Source organism: Brassica rapa, chromosome A06 (genome assembly GCF_000309985.2).
Source record: "Brassica rapa cultivar Chiifu-401-42 chromosome A06, CAAS_Brap_v3.01, whole genome shotgun sequence".
Classification (NCBI taxonomy): domain Eukaryota; kingdom Viridiplantae; phylum Streptophyta; class Magnoliopsida; order Brassicales; family Brassicaceae; genus Brassica; species Brassica rapa.
In genome coordinates, this window is record NC_024800.2 from 9,354,406 (window position 1) to 9,368,842 (window position 14,437).

A 14,437-nucleotide genomic window follows, 5' to 3' on the forward strand; every position below is an offset into this window, starting at 1 on the left:
GATGTAAAATATAAAAAGTAACAAATAGAGTGTTGAATATTTCACACCAATGTACATAGTCTAAGAAACTAGTGTGGGTATTTCACCATTGGAGGTGCTCTGACAAACCAGCTTAGGCCTTCAATTACTTCTGCGCCGCGCCCACTTTCTGGTATGATAAGTGTTGGTGTGACATTCGGTTTTGGAATGTGAAGCAACTCTAAGTCTCAGGACGTCTCCTTAAGCTATATGATGCTCTCACACACCAAGAACTCGCTGCAGAGAAGAGATAAAAAAAAACAGAACACACTTGAAGAGTAGAGTATTTGAAGAAGAGTGCAAGACACAAGATTGTTAACCAGTTACATCCATTAACGAAGGTGTTAGTCTGGGTCAGGACCTGTCTCCCGGAATCTACCAGAGGTTATAAGAGAGTATTCACACAACCTCAAAGCCCTTACAATGCTTTTCTTGGTTTCACTCTATACCCCTTCCGAAAAACAAAGATACAAGTTTATGTTGTGTGTACAATGTTCTTACTTCTCTCTGTCGTTATTTCTCTACACAATGTATCATTATATATGACTCAGTGACCTAGATGCATCTTTGATTCCATGTATGGAATCAGTCAATGAACTCTGTCTTATCTTCTTGTTCATTACCCGAGAAACATCAGTTTGCTTTTGCCTTTAAGAGCTGCGGCAAACGGCTAGTCTTTGTGGTCCTGCAAAGAGAGAGTCACGTGGTCTTGTCCATAATACATTGTTGCTTCCTTTCCATATCTAAGTCTTCTTTCTTCTTCATTAAATCTCAACATGGACAAATGACGCCAACGATGCCAAAAGCTGGAGTGCACAGGTAACATTCAGGCCATGATCTAAGTGATTGATGCGGTCACAACGTAAGCTCTTTCCGTTCATTTAATGGATCAACGGTTTCACAACTACATTATGATCAAGATGAAGTCTAGTTTCAGTCTACGTACGCCTATCGTATTTCAGGGTTGGGGTGCGGCAGACCTTGTCAGTGTCCCCAACAAGAATTAACTTGTTGAGCCAGAGGACGCTCGGAGGTACTTATTAAAAATTTAAAATTAAAACGTCGATGTTCTAGGGGTATTTTAGCCGCGGTCGCGTGGAAGCCACTGGTTAGTAGAGGAAGTAGAGGCGGCGCCGCAGCAGAAGCATGAAATTCGTATCAACATTCTCTTCACTACTCTCAGCCATGGAAAAGTTTCATAAATAACCCGACCATTAATCTCTGTTGGATCATTGAACACTAATCTATCTGAGCAATGAGATTTCTTCTTGTGTATCTCAGGGGAAAACACCATTGTGTTGCCAAGAAATTCAATGTGAGAGAATTCGTGAACCCAAGGGACCATGATAAACTAGTCCAAGAGGCCCTCTGTATCTACGTCCACTTTCTGGTGTTATCTTCAGTTTTTGGATACATGATCGCATAGATGACAGAAGGTGGAATGCACCGGAAACATCCAGGCCATGATCCAAGGCTCCAAGCTATTCGTTTCGACTTTTTCGGGAAAACCGGTCTTCGGGTATCTAGGCGAGCTCAAGCTAAAACTACCTACAAGAGAATCCATACCCAATAATAAAAACCAAACAAGTGCTAAGTTTCAATGCGGTCACAGCCTAATCTTTCCATTCATAATATGGATCAATGGCTTCACAACTACCTTCTAAAAAAAATTATGTTCAAAAGGAGATATTGAATTAACTTGCATAAATTGTTTGGATTGTATTGACTGAAATACCAGTAGGGTTTTGACTGAAACCGTAATCCCCAATTATGAAACCATATTATTTGACTATATGACCTTTAGATTTTGCATATAATTTTTTTTTTTTTTTGCAATTGAGCTAAGCACATTTGATTGAATGACCAAGTTTGTTTTTTTTACTACAAGACTTTTGTACGAAAACGTGCTGGTGTTCGTGCAGGCAGTTGAAACAAAAGCTAAGATGGATATTTGTCTCTGTAAATATAATATGGATCTGAAAGTATCATATATTAAGGAATTGCATAGAATATATTGAGAAAAATAAATGTACGTCTTACAACGACATTAGAGTCTCTATGTGATTGGGATAAACAGCCAAGGTACGTAAAATGTTGTTGTCTCCAATTCCATTACGTCGCCTAAACTGGTCATCCGCAAGTCCTTCAACTACCACTCTCCTGTAGACGTTTGTGTTCAGATCATAGTATAGAAGCCGAACCGGATTCACCAAGTCTAATGGTACATAGATCAACTCACCGGCATCATTGACCCCTTTCATATCTAAACAGGCATGCGAAATTGGATCATAGCGAGAAAAAGGTAGATGAATTTTTTTATACGACCACTCGTGTTTCTCCGCGTCCTCCAAAATCCATATTTCAATATCATCAACTTTTGTAACATCATTATCTTTTGAAGAAACACAAGCTAACTTCCCTTCGTAAAGTACGGGGAAAATCTTAGGAACACTAAGATAATTCCATGGTACTTCGATCATACTCATCTTTTCAGATCTGACATGGAAGCTCACCAGGATATAATCACTATGAGATTTAAGAGAGGCTACGTAATATATAACCCCGTTAATAATGTGTTGTCCAGGACAGTAAGGGACATGTTCAGTGATCCCTTGGATGACTCTCCATGACTCCTTATGATCTCCAGTCAATGTAAGGACCCGAGGTCGATTGTCTCCTTTACTACATGGATACCTAGGCATAGACAGCACTTTGTACGTACCATCGATTGGGTCGAATCCTAAAAAGCAGCTCATGTTACTCCAGCCTCTTTTGGGATGGGGTAAGATTACGGTGCGTCTCGTGGTGGGGTTCCAAACTTCGAGCTTGAGAGATACACTGGAGCAGATCATGCCATGGACGGACACGTTCCAAAACACGCTACAATTTCCTGGATACGTCAGCGCATAACTCTCCACCAGTTGAGGCTTGTTATCAGAATTCTGGTTTTGTGGTATGGAGAAACCAAACAGCTTGCCGTTTTTCTCTGACAAGATGAGAAGACGGGGACTTGACCGAGCTGCGAAAGAGCTAATGAAAGATGGAAGAGTCGTGATCGAAGACCAGACCTTGGAAACGCAGCGAAACTTCACAATAGATTTGGCAGGCAGACGTAAGAGTATATCCGAGACTAAATCCACAGGTAAGTAAGTTGCTTCCGATTGTCTTGTTCTCCCAACTTTTATGTGTGGGTGCGGCTTCTCTGATTCCATCGCTCTACCCTAATTTTTGTTTCCTCGTTCTCCTTTCCAATAAAAACACATGTACATATATATATATTATAAAATAAAATAATACGCCGACGTTTTTCAGCGGTATTTTAGGGGCGGTCGCGTGGGAGGCAGGGAAGCCACTACTCTCAGTCTTAGACGGATATCAACAAAGCTTTATGAAGAAGGTACTCATTGTAATCGATTCTCGTGATGTTTTAAAGCATGAACTTCAGTGCACAACATCAAATTACATTCACTGGGTCCATCAAAGGTATGGAACTCGACATCTATAACGGAACTATGGCTGTGGTATACCCATAAAAGTAAAACTATACGGTAAAGAAATAACAAAGCTTACAGTGAAGAAAGAGGAGTTTTAAGTGCTGGTGGCGGTGATAAAGTGTTAGTAGAATTGTCAGTCCAGTTCTTGTCACCCCAGTGCCAAAGCATACTCTCCCAGTAGCAGAAATCTTCATAACAAGTCTCTAGTCGCTTGTCTTTGATCTTAATCTTCCAATGTCCATCTGTGTAGTTTCCTTTCTCAGCTTGCATCCTGTCCCATTCCAGTTGCGCCTTCTGTTTTGATCTCAGCAGGCAGAATTTCTGCAAGTTCTCAGGCATGGCGTCGTGCACTCTCCACCAGGTTTTGTGAGCTACATCGCTTGCAAACTCCTGCAGAATGTCGACATTCCAGTTGCAGTCGTAGTCCCTGAAGCATAGCCAAGGTTTGTTACCAAGGTAATGGAGGACGTAGAGAATAGGAGGATCGGTTCCAAAGAGACGCGTCTTCATCTGCTTTATCTCAGGCTCATCACCTTCCCAGAAATGCTTCAGAAAGTTCATGTGTTTCGGGATCCGATGCCACCATGTATATACTTCGTTAAGGTACCCTTGGTCTCCTCCATTGTACGACACGATCTCATTAATGTGATCCATAAGTAGCTGGAATGTGGAGTTTGATGGCTCAACCACCATCACACCGGAGTTGAAGAGGGTCGCGTTGTTTCCAGTAGCAGATATCTCAGGCATCTCAAAGAGGAAGTCAATGTTCCTAAGGATAAGCATATCAGCATCAATGAAGATGATCTTGTCGTACTCAGTCAATTGCCAAAGACGAAACTTGCTGTAGTTCCATTCGTTATATGCTTCTGCTTCAGCTTTCGGATTCCTGATCCTTTGAATAGAATAGATCTTCCATCCAGCGGCAGCCAGGCCACTTCTATGGTGCTCAGTTATCGAGTCATCAACAAGTATCACCAGGTCTCGCGTAGAGCCAGCCATGCGAATGCTCTGTGCCGCTGTTATGGCTCCACACACATAAAAATTAGCAGAGTGCAATATGGTGGCATATGCTTCTCTCTTTGCACTTGCTGAGTAGAAAGTGTCTGCAAGAAAATATTGCCAGGTAAGAACTCTTGTCTCATTTGCGATGCTAAGCCAGCCAGGCCCGAATGTTAAATGAGCATTTTCAGATTAATGCTTCCAGAAAAGGAAAACAAAAATGGTGTGGAATGATTGACGTATGCAGATAGTCATCTGGTCAAATCAACCAAGGGGTACAAAGTAAAAAAGGTAAAGAAATAGAAAACTGGTACTGACCTTTAGCTTTAAGTGGAACTGTGAGTGCACAGGAACCAATAGGCAGCTGCACCTTTTGCCTCAGCTGGTGAAGGTTAGGCTTGAACAGCCATAGGTTTCCTTGACGGACAACAAGCTCCTTTCCAATAAAAAGATTAGGAATGGGAAAGCAATCAGTAATAAAAAGCACATGCACATCGTGAAGCCCTTTAGAAGAGGCAGCCACCCGGGCTGCGGCAAGTTGCAAGTGCAGTCTAACAACATCCCTCGACCACTTCCCACCTTTGTTACACGGAAGCTTGACGACGACAAGATCAAGCCGAGGCCTTCCAGGAACTTGAATCCAAGGAAGGGAAGGGCAAGTGGGGACTTCGAATTGTTCCTCTTCATCGATCCATTCAGGGTATAAGGACTCCCAAGTTATGTTACTTGCCATATGTCCCAGGTGCAGTGCAACATGGTCACAGTCAGGTATCAGATCCTTCCACTGAGCAATCTCATCATCGTTAAGATTTATAAAGCCAACTCCTTGATACCCGCCTTTTCCAGTCAACTTCTCTACAACGTCTGACATATGGTCCCAGTTTATCTCAGCTGTAGATACATAGCGAGGATCAATTGCACTTGACTCCATCATCCATCTGTTGACGAAACTAGAAATTAAGAAAGCCTCATCAATCAACAGAAAACAAGCATAAGTGTGCAGGGAAGACGAGATACCTAGAGTTATTATTGGAGGGATGATCAGCAATGTGTACTGCTGGTGAACGGTAGAGAGTATACACAGTTCCGAGGACAATGAGAAGCAACACAACTTTCAGAGTAGAGAATTTGCCAGTCCAGTTTCTATAATGAAAGGAGCCGTGTAATCCTCCCTTCTCGAGATCTTTAGCATCGCGGTTTCTCAGCGATCTCCTCTTGCTTGACTCATCGCTGTCAACACGAAGCAAGCGAATACAATAAGGATCAGTAGTCATGGAAAGTCAACTTTGCTACAGAGAGAACTCAAAACACGAATTTCAATCACGCATAGCACCGAATAGTTCAGCTGAATCGATAGTTACAAGAGTCAGATCTCGATTTAACAGAAGTCGGAGCTCAAATTGACACAATGGAGTAGTATAGTGATCCGATACCGTCAAATCCACCAAGTGCATAAGCTTCAGGTAACTAACTAGTCTAGTCTAGTATAGTCGAGAGAATGATCGAAAGACGGAAGAAGAAGAAGAAAGTGGCGGAGACTTACGTTTGACTTGATAAACGGTGCCTCGGCTCAACGGGACTTGGGGAAGGAAGCCTCATACTCTGGGATCGATCAGTCGAAGCGAGTAGCTGCTGCTGCAGCAGGACGAATGAATAGCTTCAGATTCTCGTCTTCTTCTCTGTTTGATTTTCCGAGAAAACTGCCTCCAGAAAATAATTAGAGAGCGAGAGAGAGAGAGCCAAATCAAATAATTTCGTTTGTTAATTGTATGCGCTGTGCTATTGACAAGTTGTTGATTCTTTTTTTTCTTGTTAATACTATTGTAATACTGGAGATCTTAAATGAGACTGGTGACCAAATAGTTCTGATATAAGATAATAATCAATTATAATGCTATAAACTTTGTGATCTTTTTTTTTTTTTTTTTTTTGTTCAAAAAACTTTGTGATCTAACTACCATTCACTGCGAGCAATGCGCCTTGGAAAAAGACTCAAAAGAGCAAAGTTTCAGCATTGTTTCTTTCCATGTATGCACAATGTCTGCTTAGTTTCTAATAACTTCGTCTTTAAAGTTAAACTAGATTTCCACCCGCACAACCGTGCGGATATATATTTTCACATTTATATATATATATATATATAGATATTTGTTTTACATAATTATTATATATTTTTAATGTTACTCACATATTTAAATGTTTGTATAATTATGTCAAATATAATAATTTTATAGTTTTCATGCTGTAAATTAAAATCATCACATATATATATTGCTTATTATATATTTGTCCTATTGAATTTGCATTTGATTACTAAACTAAAATTTTAATGCATGAAACAACATATATGAAAATAATTTTGTATTTAATTTATATAATCATGATCCGTAATTCAAATCGCTAGATTTTTTTAGTAATTTTTAATGTTTATTAATTTTATATAATAAATTACTGTATATTAAAAAGTTTAAGATAAGTTAAATTTTTATACTTGTGTTATATAGTTTACTAATATTAACCCGTTCTACCAACATATTATATTTTTAGCATAAGTATTTTATATTTATAAAAATAAAATATATTAACTTATCAATTTAAAATTATTTTATCATGTTCAATATAACATTTTTATTTTAAAATGATAGATATTATTATAAAATTGATAAAAAAGGATATAATTTTATTCTTTTAGTAACATTTCATTACTAATTACAAAATTAGTTGAAAATATTTATATTCAATTTATGACAATTAAGATCTTATTATAATCTTTTTCAAGAGATTTGTTAGAATTTTAATTTTTTTTTAAAAATAAAAAATAAAAGATATTATGATTAAAGTAGTTAAAAATATTATATATATTAGCATTAGTGATATACATTTAATATAAAATTTAAATGATGGCCCAAATAAAATATCTTTCATCAAAAAATCATTATTTTTATTTTATTAGAAAACAAATTTGAAAAAATTAAAATAGAAATAAATATTTATTTCTAACAAAATCTTTAAAAATTATTAGTAAATGTATTTTTGAAATTAATTAATTTCATTTTATTTAAATTTTCGTATATAAACCAAAACTATATTCAATTTTAATTTCTAATTATATTTTATGATAATTTAAATTAAAACTAACTAATTTTTGAAAGTAAATTTAAAAAGATTCTAAGAAGATTTTAAAAAAAGATTTTGTTAGAACATTTTAAATATATTCATTTGTATTTCAAATAAAAAGATAAATATATTAAAAAATATAATAATGAACTTATGTAAAATATGATATTTTCTAGGAATGGTCCAAACTAAAAAAATCACACATGAAAAGAAGTCATGACTTCTGTTTTAATATATTAGATTTCCTCTTGAGAAAAAAATATGTTTCGTCAAAACATATGATTTAGTTTTCAGAATATAAATAGTAGTTCCGAGTTAGTTATTATGCCTTTCTAAATGTGAAAAGTGTGTATGCTAGTGTTTGTAAAATGCATAATATGGGGTAGGCATGGGCATGAAAACCGAACCGAAAAACAGAATCCGAAACCGAACCAAAGTTCAAAAAAAACCAAACGGTTCCTATATTTCTATAATCAAAACGGAACCGGAACCGAACCGAAAACCGAATGGGTATCCGAATATCCAAAATAAAATTTCTATACCTAAAAATATTAATTATATTTAGTATTAAAAATACTAAATATTCAAAACTTACTATTTATATACCGAATTATCCAAAAAATCGCAATACTCAAAAAATCGAAATACTCAAAAAATTGAAAAGTCTAATTAGATGGGTTTCGATAGTACATTTGCATCAGTTTGCAACTTTGCATCAATTAGAGATTTGATATTTAATATTTTATAATGTACTAAAGGATTCTTTAATATGATCAAGTAAGTTATAGCCTTATAGGATACTCTTTTTAGAGCCCAAGTAAGAAGTTACTCGGATGCCGGTTTAGAGCCTAAGTAAGAAAACTTCCATTGGCTTGCGACTAAATAATCTGACGTAAGTTATGGATCTGATATCACAGAGTCGCCATAAGAATATAACTTGAAATACAGTAGTGTGAATTAACATGATAGGAGATGAATGTGGTAGAGAAGATGACTACTAATCTTTACATTTCTTGCGTGGATGCTATTTATTGTTCAGAAGAAGATGGTTCTTCTTCAACAACAGGTTTGCCTCTCTCTCTAAGTTTGGCCATGGAGGCCTTCATTGCTTCTTTACGCTTCTTGCTCGCCAATACCCTCGCCTGAACTCCACTCACTGTCGGATCATTCTTCTCCTTAGGTGGTGGTGGAGGTGGCCTTCTTGCTGCCGCCATTGCCTCCTCCTTACCGTTCAGAGCATTCCAACTCCATAGCGCACCACCTAACCCAACCACAATCGCCCTGCATTGACATTTCACGTAATAACATTAATTTCACACTCTATTATCAAATAGAAAACTAGGTTCATAAAAATTACCACTTTGTCTAATCGGTTTTAATATAAAAGGACAAACATAGACAATTACCTGCGGTTAATTTGTGGAACTTGAAGGATGATGGGTGGAGTCTGCGACGGTGATCGTGGTGATGGAGAGGAGAGGCTGCCGGTGTGAGTAGCGGGTAAGAGAGGAGAGAGTGAATGTGTCATCATGGCTGATCCAAGCAAGTGATGTAACCCAAAATTGGTAGACACTAAAAATGTGTCATGGCTAATCCAAGCAAGTGATGTAACCCAAATATAAGATAGAGTGGGATAGTGTTGTTGCCTTTGCAATTTATATCTGCCTGCTCATTGGTTGGATTTGGATAAGACATCAAAAATAGATCTTTTTGTCTGCAAAGAGAAAGAAGGCTTTCAGGAATCAAAACGCTGCGTTTTCTAATAAATGTGGCTTTCTTTCAAGTGCAGTTTCTCTTCTTTTGACAAATTTAAATCTTTGAAACGTGACAAGTATGATTAAAAATCATGACAATAATAAGCTCCTTTAGCTGTATTCATTCCAAACTATTTCAAATCCATACAAAGTAAGTAGATTTCAAAACAAACAAACAAAAAAGTAAAGTATGAGACTTTTGATCTAGTTGATCATCACAATCCTTAAGTTAAAAAAAAAAAACAGAGTTATACAAATACAGAACCTATCTGTACTATGCACGCAAACACATCTTCAACAAGAAAAAAACTGAATCCTTACAGAAAGATGAAGCAATCCAAATCAATCATGGGGTTACCGATCTCTTCAAGCATTGGAACAACCGGTTCCTTGTCGCTTTCGACTACTTCCTTGATAGTGGTTGTGTTGATCTTAGAACTTATACGATGAATCCGAGTCGATGATATGTTGTTCTTAGGAAAAGTCTTGAGACGAGAGAGATCTAAGCTATCTTTCCTCAAACTAGTAGAGAGTGAAGTCACCTTCAAGTCTCCCTCTGCCATAGCGAATCTCCTGCTTGGAGATGGCGAAGATCTTTCAAATCTCCTGCTTGGAGATGGTGACTTGAAGAACTTTCCCTTGGTTAAAGAAGAACTTGATGAAGACATGATAACACTTTCTTGATCTTTACGAAAGCTCTTTTGTCGGGTCAACGCACGGTGGTTAGGAGATGGCTCTCGGGTTCTCTTAGAACCATACGTTCCTCTTTCCGGGGTTGCATTAGCTCTGTTTGGCGTTGTTGAATACCGGTTTGGCTTAACCGGGGAATTAGACCGGTTAGGATGCCCGTTTTTCAGAGAAAGAGAAGATTCTCGTAAGGAACTGATCCGAGCAACATGTGAATTCTCTTGGTAACAAGCACGCAAGAAGTCGTTAGAGAAAGATCTCTCCTTTGACACCGAGATTGAAGAGGCCGTAGAAAGCGACGAGCTTGATGAGGTCAGAGAAGAGTTGCTTGTGGTGGAAGGCTGGACGTTTGGAGAGAAAGATGCCAGCTTTACATGAGGAGACGGAGGAGGAAGTTTGTTCGAGATGTGGATAAACTTATCCGGGACAGGAATGGGGTTAAACCGGTTCTTGTCGGGAACAAGAAGTGGAGATACTCGACTTGGACAACGAGACATGAACAGCTTCTCTGGCGCATAACAGTACTTCTCTTGAGGTTCTTCTACTTGCTTGAAATCTTCTGTCTTTGGAGAGAATTTGCTGATGCAACAACCCATTTCTTGGTGTGAGTTTGAATTTTCAAAATATCTGCAGAGAAAGAAGAAAAATAAAATGTATTTGTTTAAACGAGAGATGGAGATGTATATTGTGTATATATGTAATGTGTCTTTTGTAGACTTTTTTGTGAAGCATGTCGTAAAAAGGGATTTAAGGAAGGAAAAAAGTGGAAGAGAGAAAAAGTGAGGTAAGTTTTGAATTTTAGTTGGCGGGTCTTTCGAGTATGAAGCCGTTAGTGTTAACAGTTATGGAGGCCCAGGCCCATTTATCGAGTTCCTAAAGCGTTTAAACGGGTTTGTCAAATATATCAAAACATCTATCTACATCACTGCATTAGACATCATTGAAAGCCTAAACATCATTTATAATCACGGAAATTATGTGAATAAGGGATCTCTGTATGTTCAAACCTTAAATCCGTCGTCATCAATGATAAATCCATTTCATAACTCACATCGAAGATAACCATTCAGCATATGAACTGAAAACTCCGATGTTATCCCGTATATATATCACACAAAGTCGGGTTGACCCACAAGGGCCACATCTTACCGTTATATTTAAATCGTGTGATTTACATCTTCATGTCTTATTTTCACATCATTAATGGAGTTTGGGTGCCTTAAGATACACGTAAATATGCATTAACACATATGAACTGGAAACATTGATTTTATCCCCTAAAATGATTTGTTTTACAAACATTTTTCAATCCCATTAACAGAACAAAAAAAATTACTCCTTGATATTTTTTTTATTTAAGCAACGGATTTGTTTGCTTTCTTCTTTAATCATAGTTATTATATTTTATTTTTAATGTATGTTAAATTTATTGGTATAAAGAAAAAAACATCTTTACAATGAATGTGTCCTTTGTCTGACTTATTTTTGAATTTTTGAGTCTTGGACGGGGAAGAGGGTCCAAGCTAAAAGGTACAAACAAAGGCTAGTTCCGCGCCTAGGAAGATTAGGGCCGAACGCTCGAACTTTCTGGTTCTACAAAAAAAAAGAATCATCGTGTACCAAACCATAGATTCATTGCATCACTAAGCCGTAAACAAATCTGTTACTTAAATAAAATATCCAGAAGTAAATAGTTACTTCCTACGTTCTACAAAATAGATGTTTGAGAAAAAAAATTGTTTCATAAAGATAAATTTTTTGTGTTTTTTATTGAAAAATTTATAAACTTAAAAAAAAATATTGAATTATCAAAAAATTAATTGAATTACTATTGGTTAAAATTATTAAAAATTATAAACTACAGAAAACATTTGTTATAGTGATTTAATGTGTTTTTAATAGTGAAAACACTAAAAAAATCTATCTTTGTGGAACATAAGAAATATTTTTTTTTTGTAGTACATTTAATCTGATTTATATCTTTCTTTTTTTTGTAGTATGGAATTTCATCAATAAATTTTTACAGCACGTTTAATCTAATTTATATTTAACGGACATAACTTAAGGAAAGTTTAGCTATTTAAGTATATGCAGTGCATACATCTCTCCGTCCAGTCCCCAGTCTCCACATCCTTCTTTATTTTTATATTTTTGTGTTTACTATCACTATCACAAATTCCTTAATAATTTCGAGGCAGCACGTTTGCATACTATATTTGAAAATTCATCATATGATAACAATACAAGAGTTTTTTTTTTTAAGACAAGTGCGGTAATTAATCACAACGCGTTAATCATTTATGAAATGGGTTTTACACAATGAGGATCAAATATCTCCCTTTCAAAAAAAACTAAAAACTCAAATAAAAAACAGAATCTATCAAGCTTCCTTCTACTTGCAATATTATAACATAACAATAGAAAAACAGAGGAGAACCCATATAAGATCATGACCGATAATATCTTCAACTCCATGAAAAAAAACCGATCATGGGCGAGTTGGGTACACACGTTTGCCGTCACCGGAATGTTCAGAAATTTGTTTAGTAACGGAGCGACGGAGGAAAGAGAGAATGGATTTGAAGATTTTGGTCTTCACCAACTCTCTCTTCTTGGGGATCACACTCCCTTGTTTCTTCAACTCCTCGAAGCTCATCTTCTTCAAAACTATAGAGATAATGTATCAGTGTGTTCGTGAATATATATATGTGTGTATGTTGCCTTGCAGTTTTGCTGAGATGCAAAGATGTGGAGTTTTATATGGAGAAGAAATGATTCCACAAATGAGTACCCTACTATTAATCGAGAAGAAGACTTTCTGCTTTTAAAGCACTTTATTAACGAAAATAAATAAATACATTGCTATCAAGTTGGCCAAGACTAGTTCACACATGTGTCCGCAGCCCATTTGCTCTAACACAATTTTATCAACAATTTCTACATAAATGTTTTAAAAATATTCTATAAAATGAAAATACGATTTTCATAAAATATCGATATTTGTAAATGTATGTGGATTTACATTCATCACCCCTGCCACTCTAAATCACTACTATAATTTGAAATTTCCATGGATCCTCACCACATCACTTTCTCATTTTCTTTCTAGCCAAGGGATCCGCGACATTGATAATCTTTAATTAACGTGTATCAGATATTTGTTAAAAGGCGCGAACTTAGATCTCTACGGTTCACACTACCATACGTGCAATATTTGTAAGTTATTAGAGAAGTTTATGTATTATTTTATGGACAATATGTGAAGTTTGTACACAAAAGGAAAATTTTAAGGGTTTTTAGTAATTAAACCCCTCAACTAAAGATGAATCGTAAAAAAAACCCTCAACTTTAAATCCTGTGAAATAAACCCTCAACTTTAGTTCCGTTAACATATGTTACCCTCCGTCTAAAAAACCGTGACGGAGGGTGAAATATGTTAACGGTTTATAAGTTGAGGGTTTATAATGTTGAAAACTTAGTTGAGGGTTTTTTTTACGATTCAAAAATAGTTGAGGGGTTTTATCACTAAAAGTCATTAAAGAGTTTTTAAGTTATTTATTATCCATTTATACATTGTTTTAGATTGATTTGTAAGCCTTTAAACCTAATTTATATTTTTAATACATTAATATATTATAAAATTAATTTATACTTCTTAAATTAATAATTTTCAACACGATTTACAATTTATTATAACTTCAAAATATTAAATTATTTGATATTTGACAATAGTGATATAAAAAAAATTGTGTGTTTATATCGTCATTTTCAAATATCAAATAATTGAAAGTTTCTAAGTTATATTAAGTCTTAAATAGTGTTGAGAATAATTCATCCATGAAGTCAATCTTTCTATTTGGAGTATGACGTACTTTTTTCTTATTTTCATGATTTTTATCATCAGGCTCATACTTTCCTATATTGTTCTTGATTTATTGTATTACTTTATGTTTCAAATATATTATTGATCAAGAAAATAAAAATATAATGTAGTTATTCAGAAATCAATGAGAATAAAAATAATCATGCATTATTTTGGAGGGGGGAAAAGTATGAACCGGATGACAGAAATCATGAAAATAGAAAAAAATGCGTCGTACTCTAAATAGAAAGATTGACTTCATGGATGAATTATCTCGACACTACTTAAAACTTAATATAACTTAGAAACTATAAATTATTTCATATTTGACAATGACGATATAAACACACAAATTCTTTTATATCACTATTGCCAAATATCAAATAATTTAATATTTCAAAGTTATAATAAGTTGTAAGTAGTGTTAAAAATTATTAATTTAAGATGTATAAATTAATATACAAATATATTAATGTATTAAAATTTATAAATTAGTTTTAAAGGCT

The 14,437-nt window shown here is 35.5% G+C and overlaps 4 protein-coding genes across 5 annotated transcripts; all 4 read right to left on the reverse strand.

Annotated features, from left to right (window-relative positions):
- Positions 1–2,054: 2,054 nt before the first annotated feature.
- LOC103872985 (putative F-box protein At1g47730) lies at positions 2,055–3,230 on the reverse strand. Its single transcript, XM_033273437.1, has one exon. The coding sequence runs from the start codon at positions 3,228–3,230 to the stop codon at positions 2,055–2,057; it is 1,176 nt and encodes a 391-aa protein (XP_033129328.1).
- A 159-nt stretch (positions 3,231–3,389) lies between these two features.
- LOC103872986 (putative UDP-glucuronate:xylan alpha-glucuronosyltransferase 3) lies at positions 3,390–6,594 on the reverse strand. 2 transcript variants are annotated; one of them, XM_009151417.3, is made up of 4 exons: positions 6,055–6,594; positions 5,529–5,741; positions 4,830–5,461; positions 3,390–4,615 (listed from the first exon to the last, which is right to left on the reverse strand). In XM_009151417.3, exons 1-4 carry the CDS (start codon positions 6,108–6,110, stop codon positions 3,585–3,587), a joined length of 1,932 nt encoding a protein of 643 aa, XP_009149665.1. In that variant the 5' UTR covers positions 6,111–6,594; the 3' UTR covers positions 3,390–3,584. The 2 variants fall into 2 exon arrangements, with proteins under 2 accessions (XP_009149665.1, XP_033128798.1); XM_033272907.1 differs by having other exon boundaries at positions 4,830–5,449; positions 6,055–6,587.
- A 1,913-nt stretch (positions 6,595–8,507) lies between these two features.
- On the reverse strand, positions 8,508–9,294 carry LOC103872987. The gene is made up of 2 exons (XM_009151419.3): positions 9,035–9,294; positions 8,508–8,909 (listed from the first exon to the last, which is right to left on the reverse strand). Exons 1-2 carry the CDS (start codon positions 9,157–9,159, stop codon positions 8,657–8,659), a joined length of 378 nt encoding a protein of 125 aa, XP_009149667.1. The 5' UTR covers positions 9,160–9,294; the 3' UTR covers positions 8,508–8,656.
- A 185-nt stretch (positions 9,295–9,479) lies between these two features.
- LOC103872988 (uncharacterized serine-rich protein C215.13) lies at positions 9,480–13,444 on the reverse strand. Its single transcript, XM_033272908.1, has one exon. It carries the CDS (start codon positions 10,663–10,665, stop codon positions 9,700–9,702), a length of 966 nt encoding a protein of 321 aa, XP_033128799.1. The 5' UTR covers positions 10,666–13,444; the 3' UTR covers positions 9,480–9,699.
- Positions 13,445–14,437: the final 993 nt, after the last annotated feature.

Bases quoted from the DNA above. Each gene is read 5' to 3' on its own strand.
- LOC103872985 (XM_033273437.1), bottom strand. From the start codon at position 3,230: ATGGAATCAGAGAAGCCGCACCCACACATAAAAGTTGGGAGAACAAGA.
- LOC103872986 (XM_009151417.3), bottom strand. From the start codon at position 6,110: ATGAGGCTTCCTTCCCCAAGTCCCGTTGAGCCGAGGCACCGTTTATCA. The intron at 5,462-5,528 runs GTATCTCGTCTT...CTTAATTTCTAG, and splicing joins CCCTCCAATAATAACTCTAG to TTTCGTCAACAGATGGATGA. The intron at 4,616-4,829 runs GTCAGTACCAGT...ATTTTCTTGCAG, and splicing joins AGTTCCACTTAAAGCTAAAG to ACACTTTCTACTCAGCAAGT.
- LOC103872987 (XM_009151419.3), bottom strand. From the start codon at position 9,159: ATGATGACACATTCACTCTCTCCTCTCTTACCCGCTACTCACACCGGC. The intron at 8,910-9,034 runs GTAATTGTCTAT...ATGTCAATGCAG, and splicing joins GTTCCACAAATTAACCGCAG to GGCGATTGTGGTTGGGTTAG.
- LOC103872988 (XM_033272908.1), bottom strand. From the start codon at position 10,665: ATGGGTTGTTGCATCAGCAAATTCTCTCCAAAGACAGAAGATTTCAAG.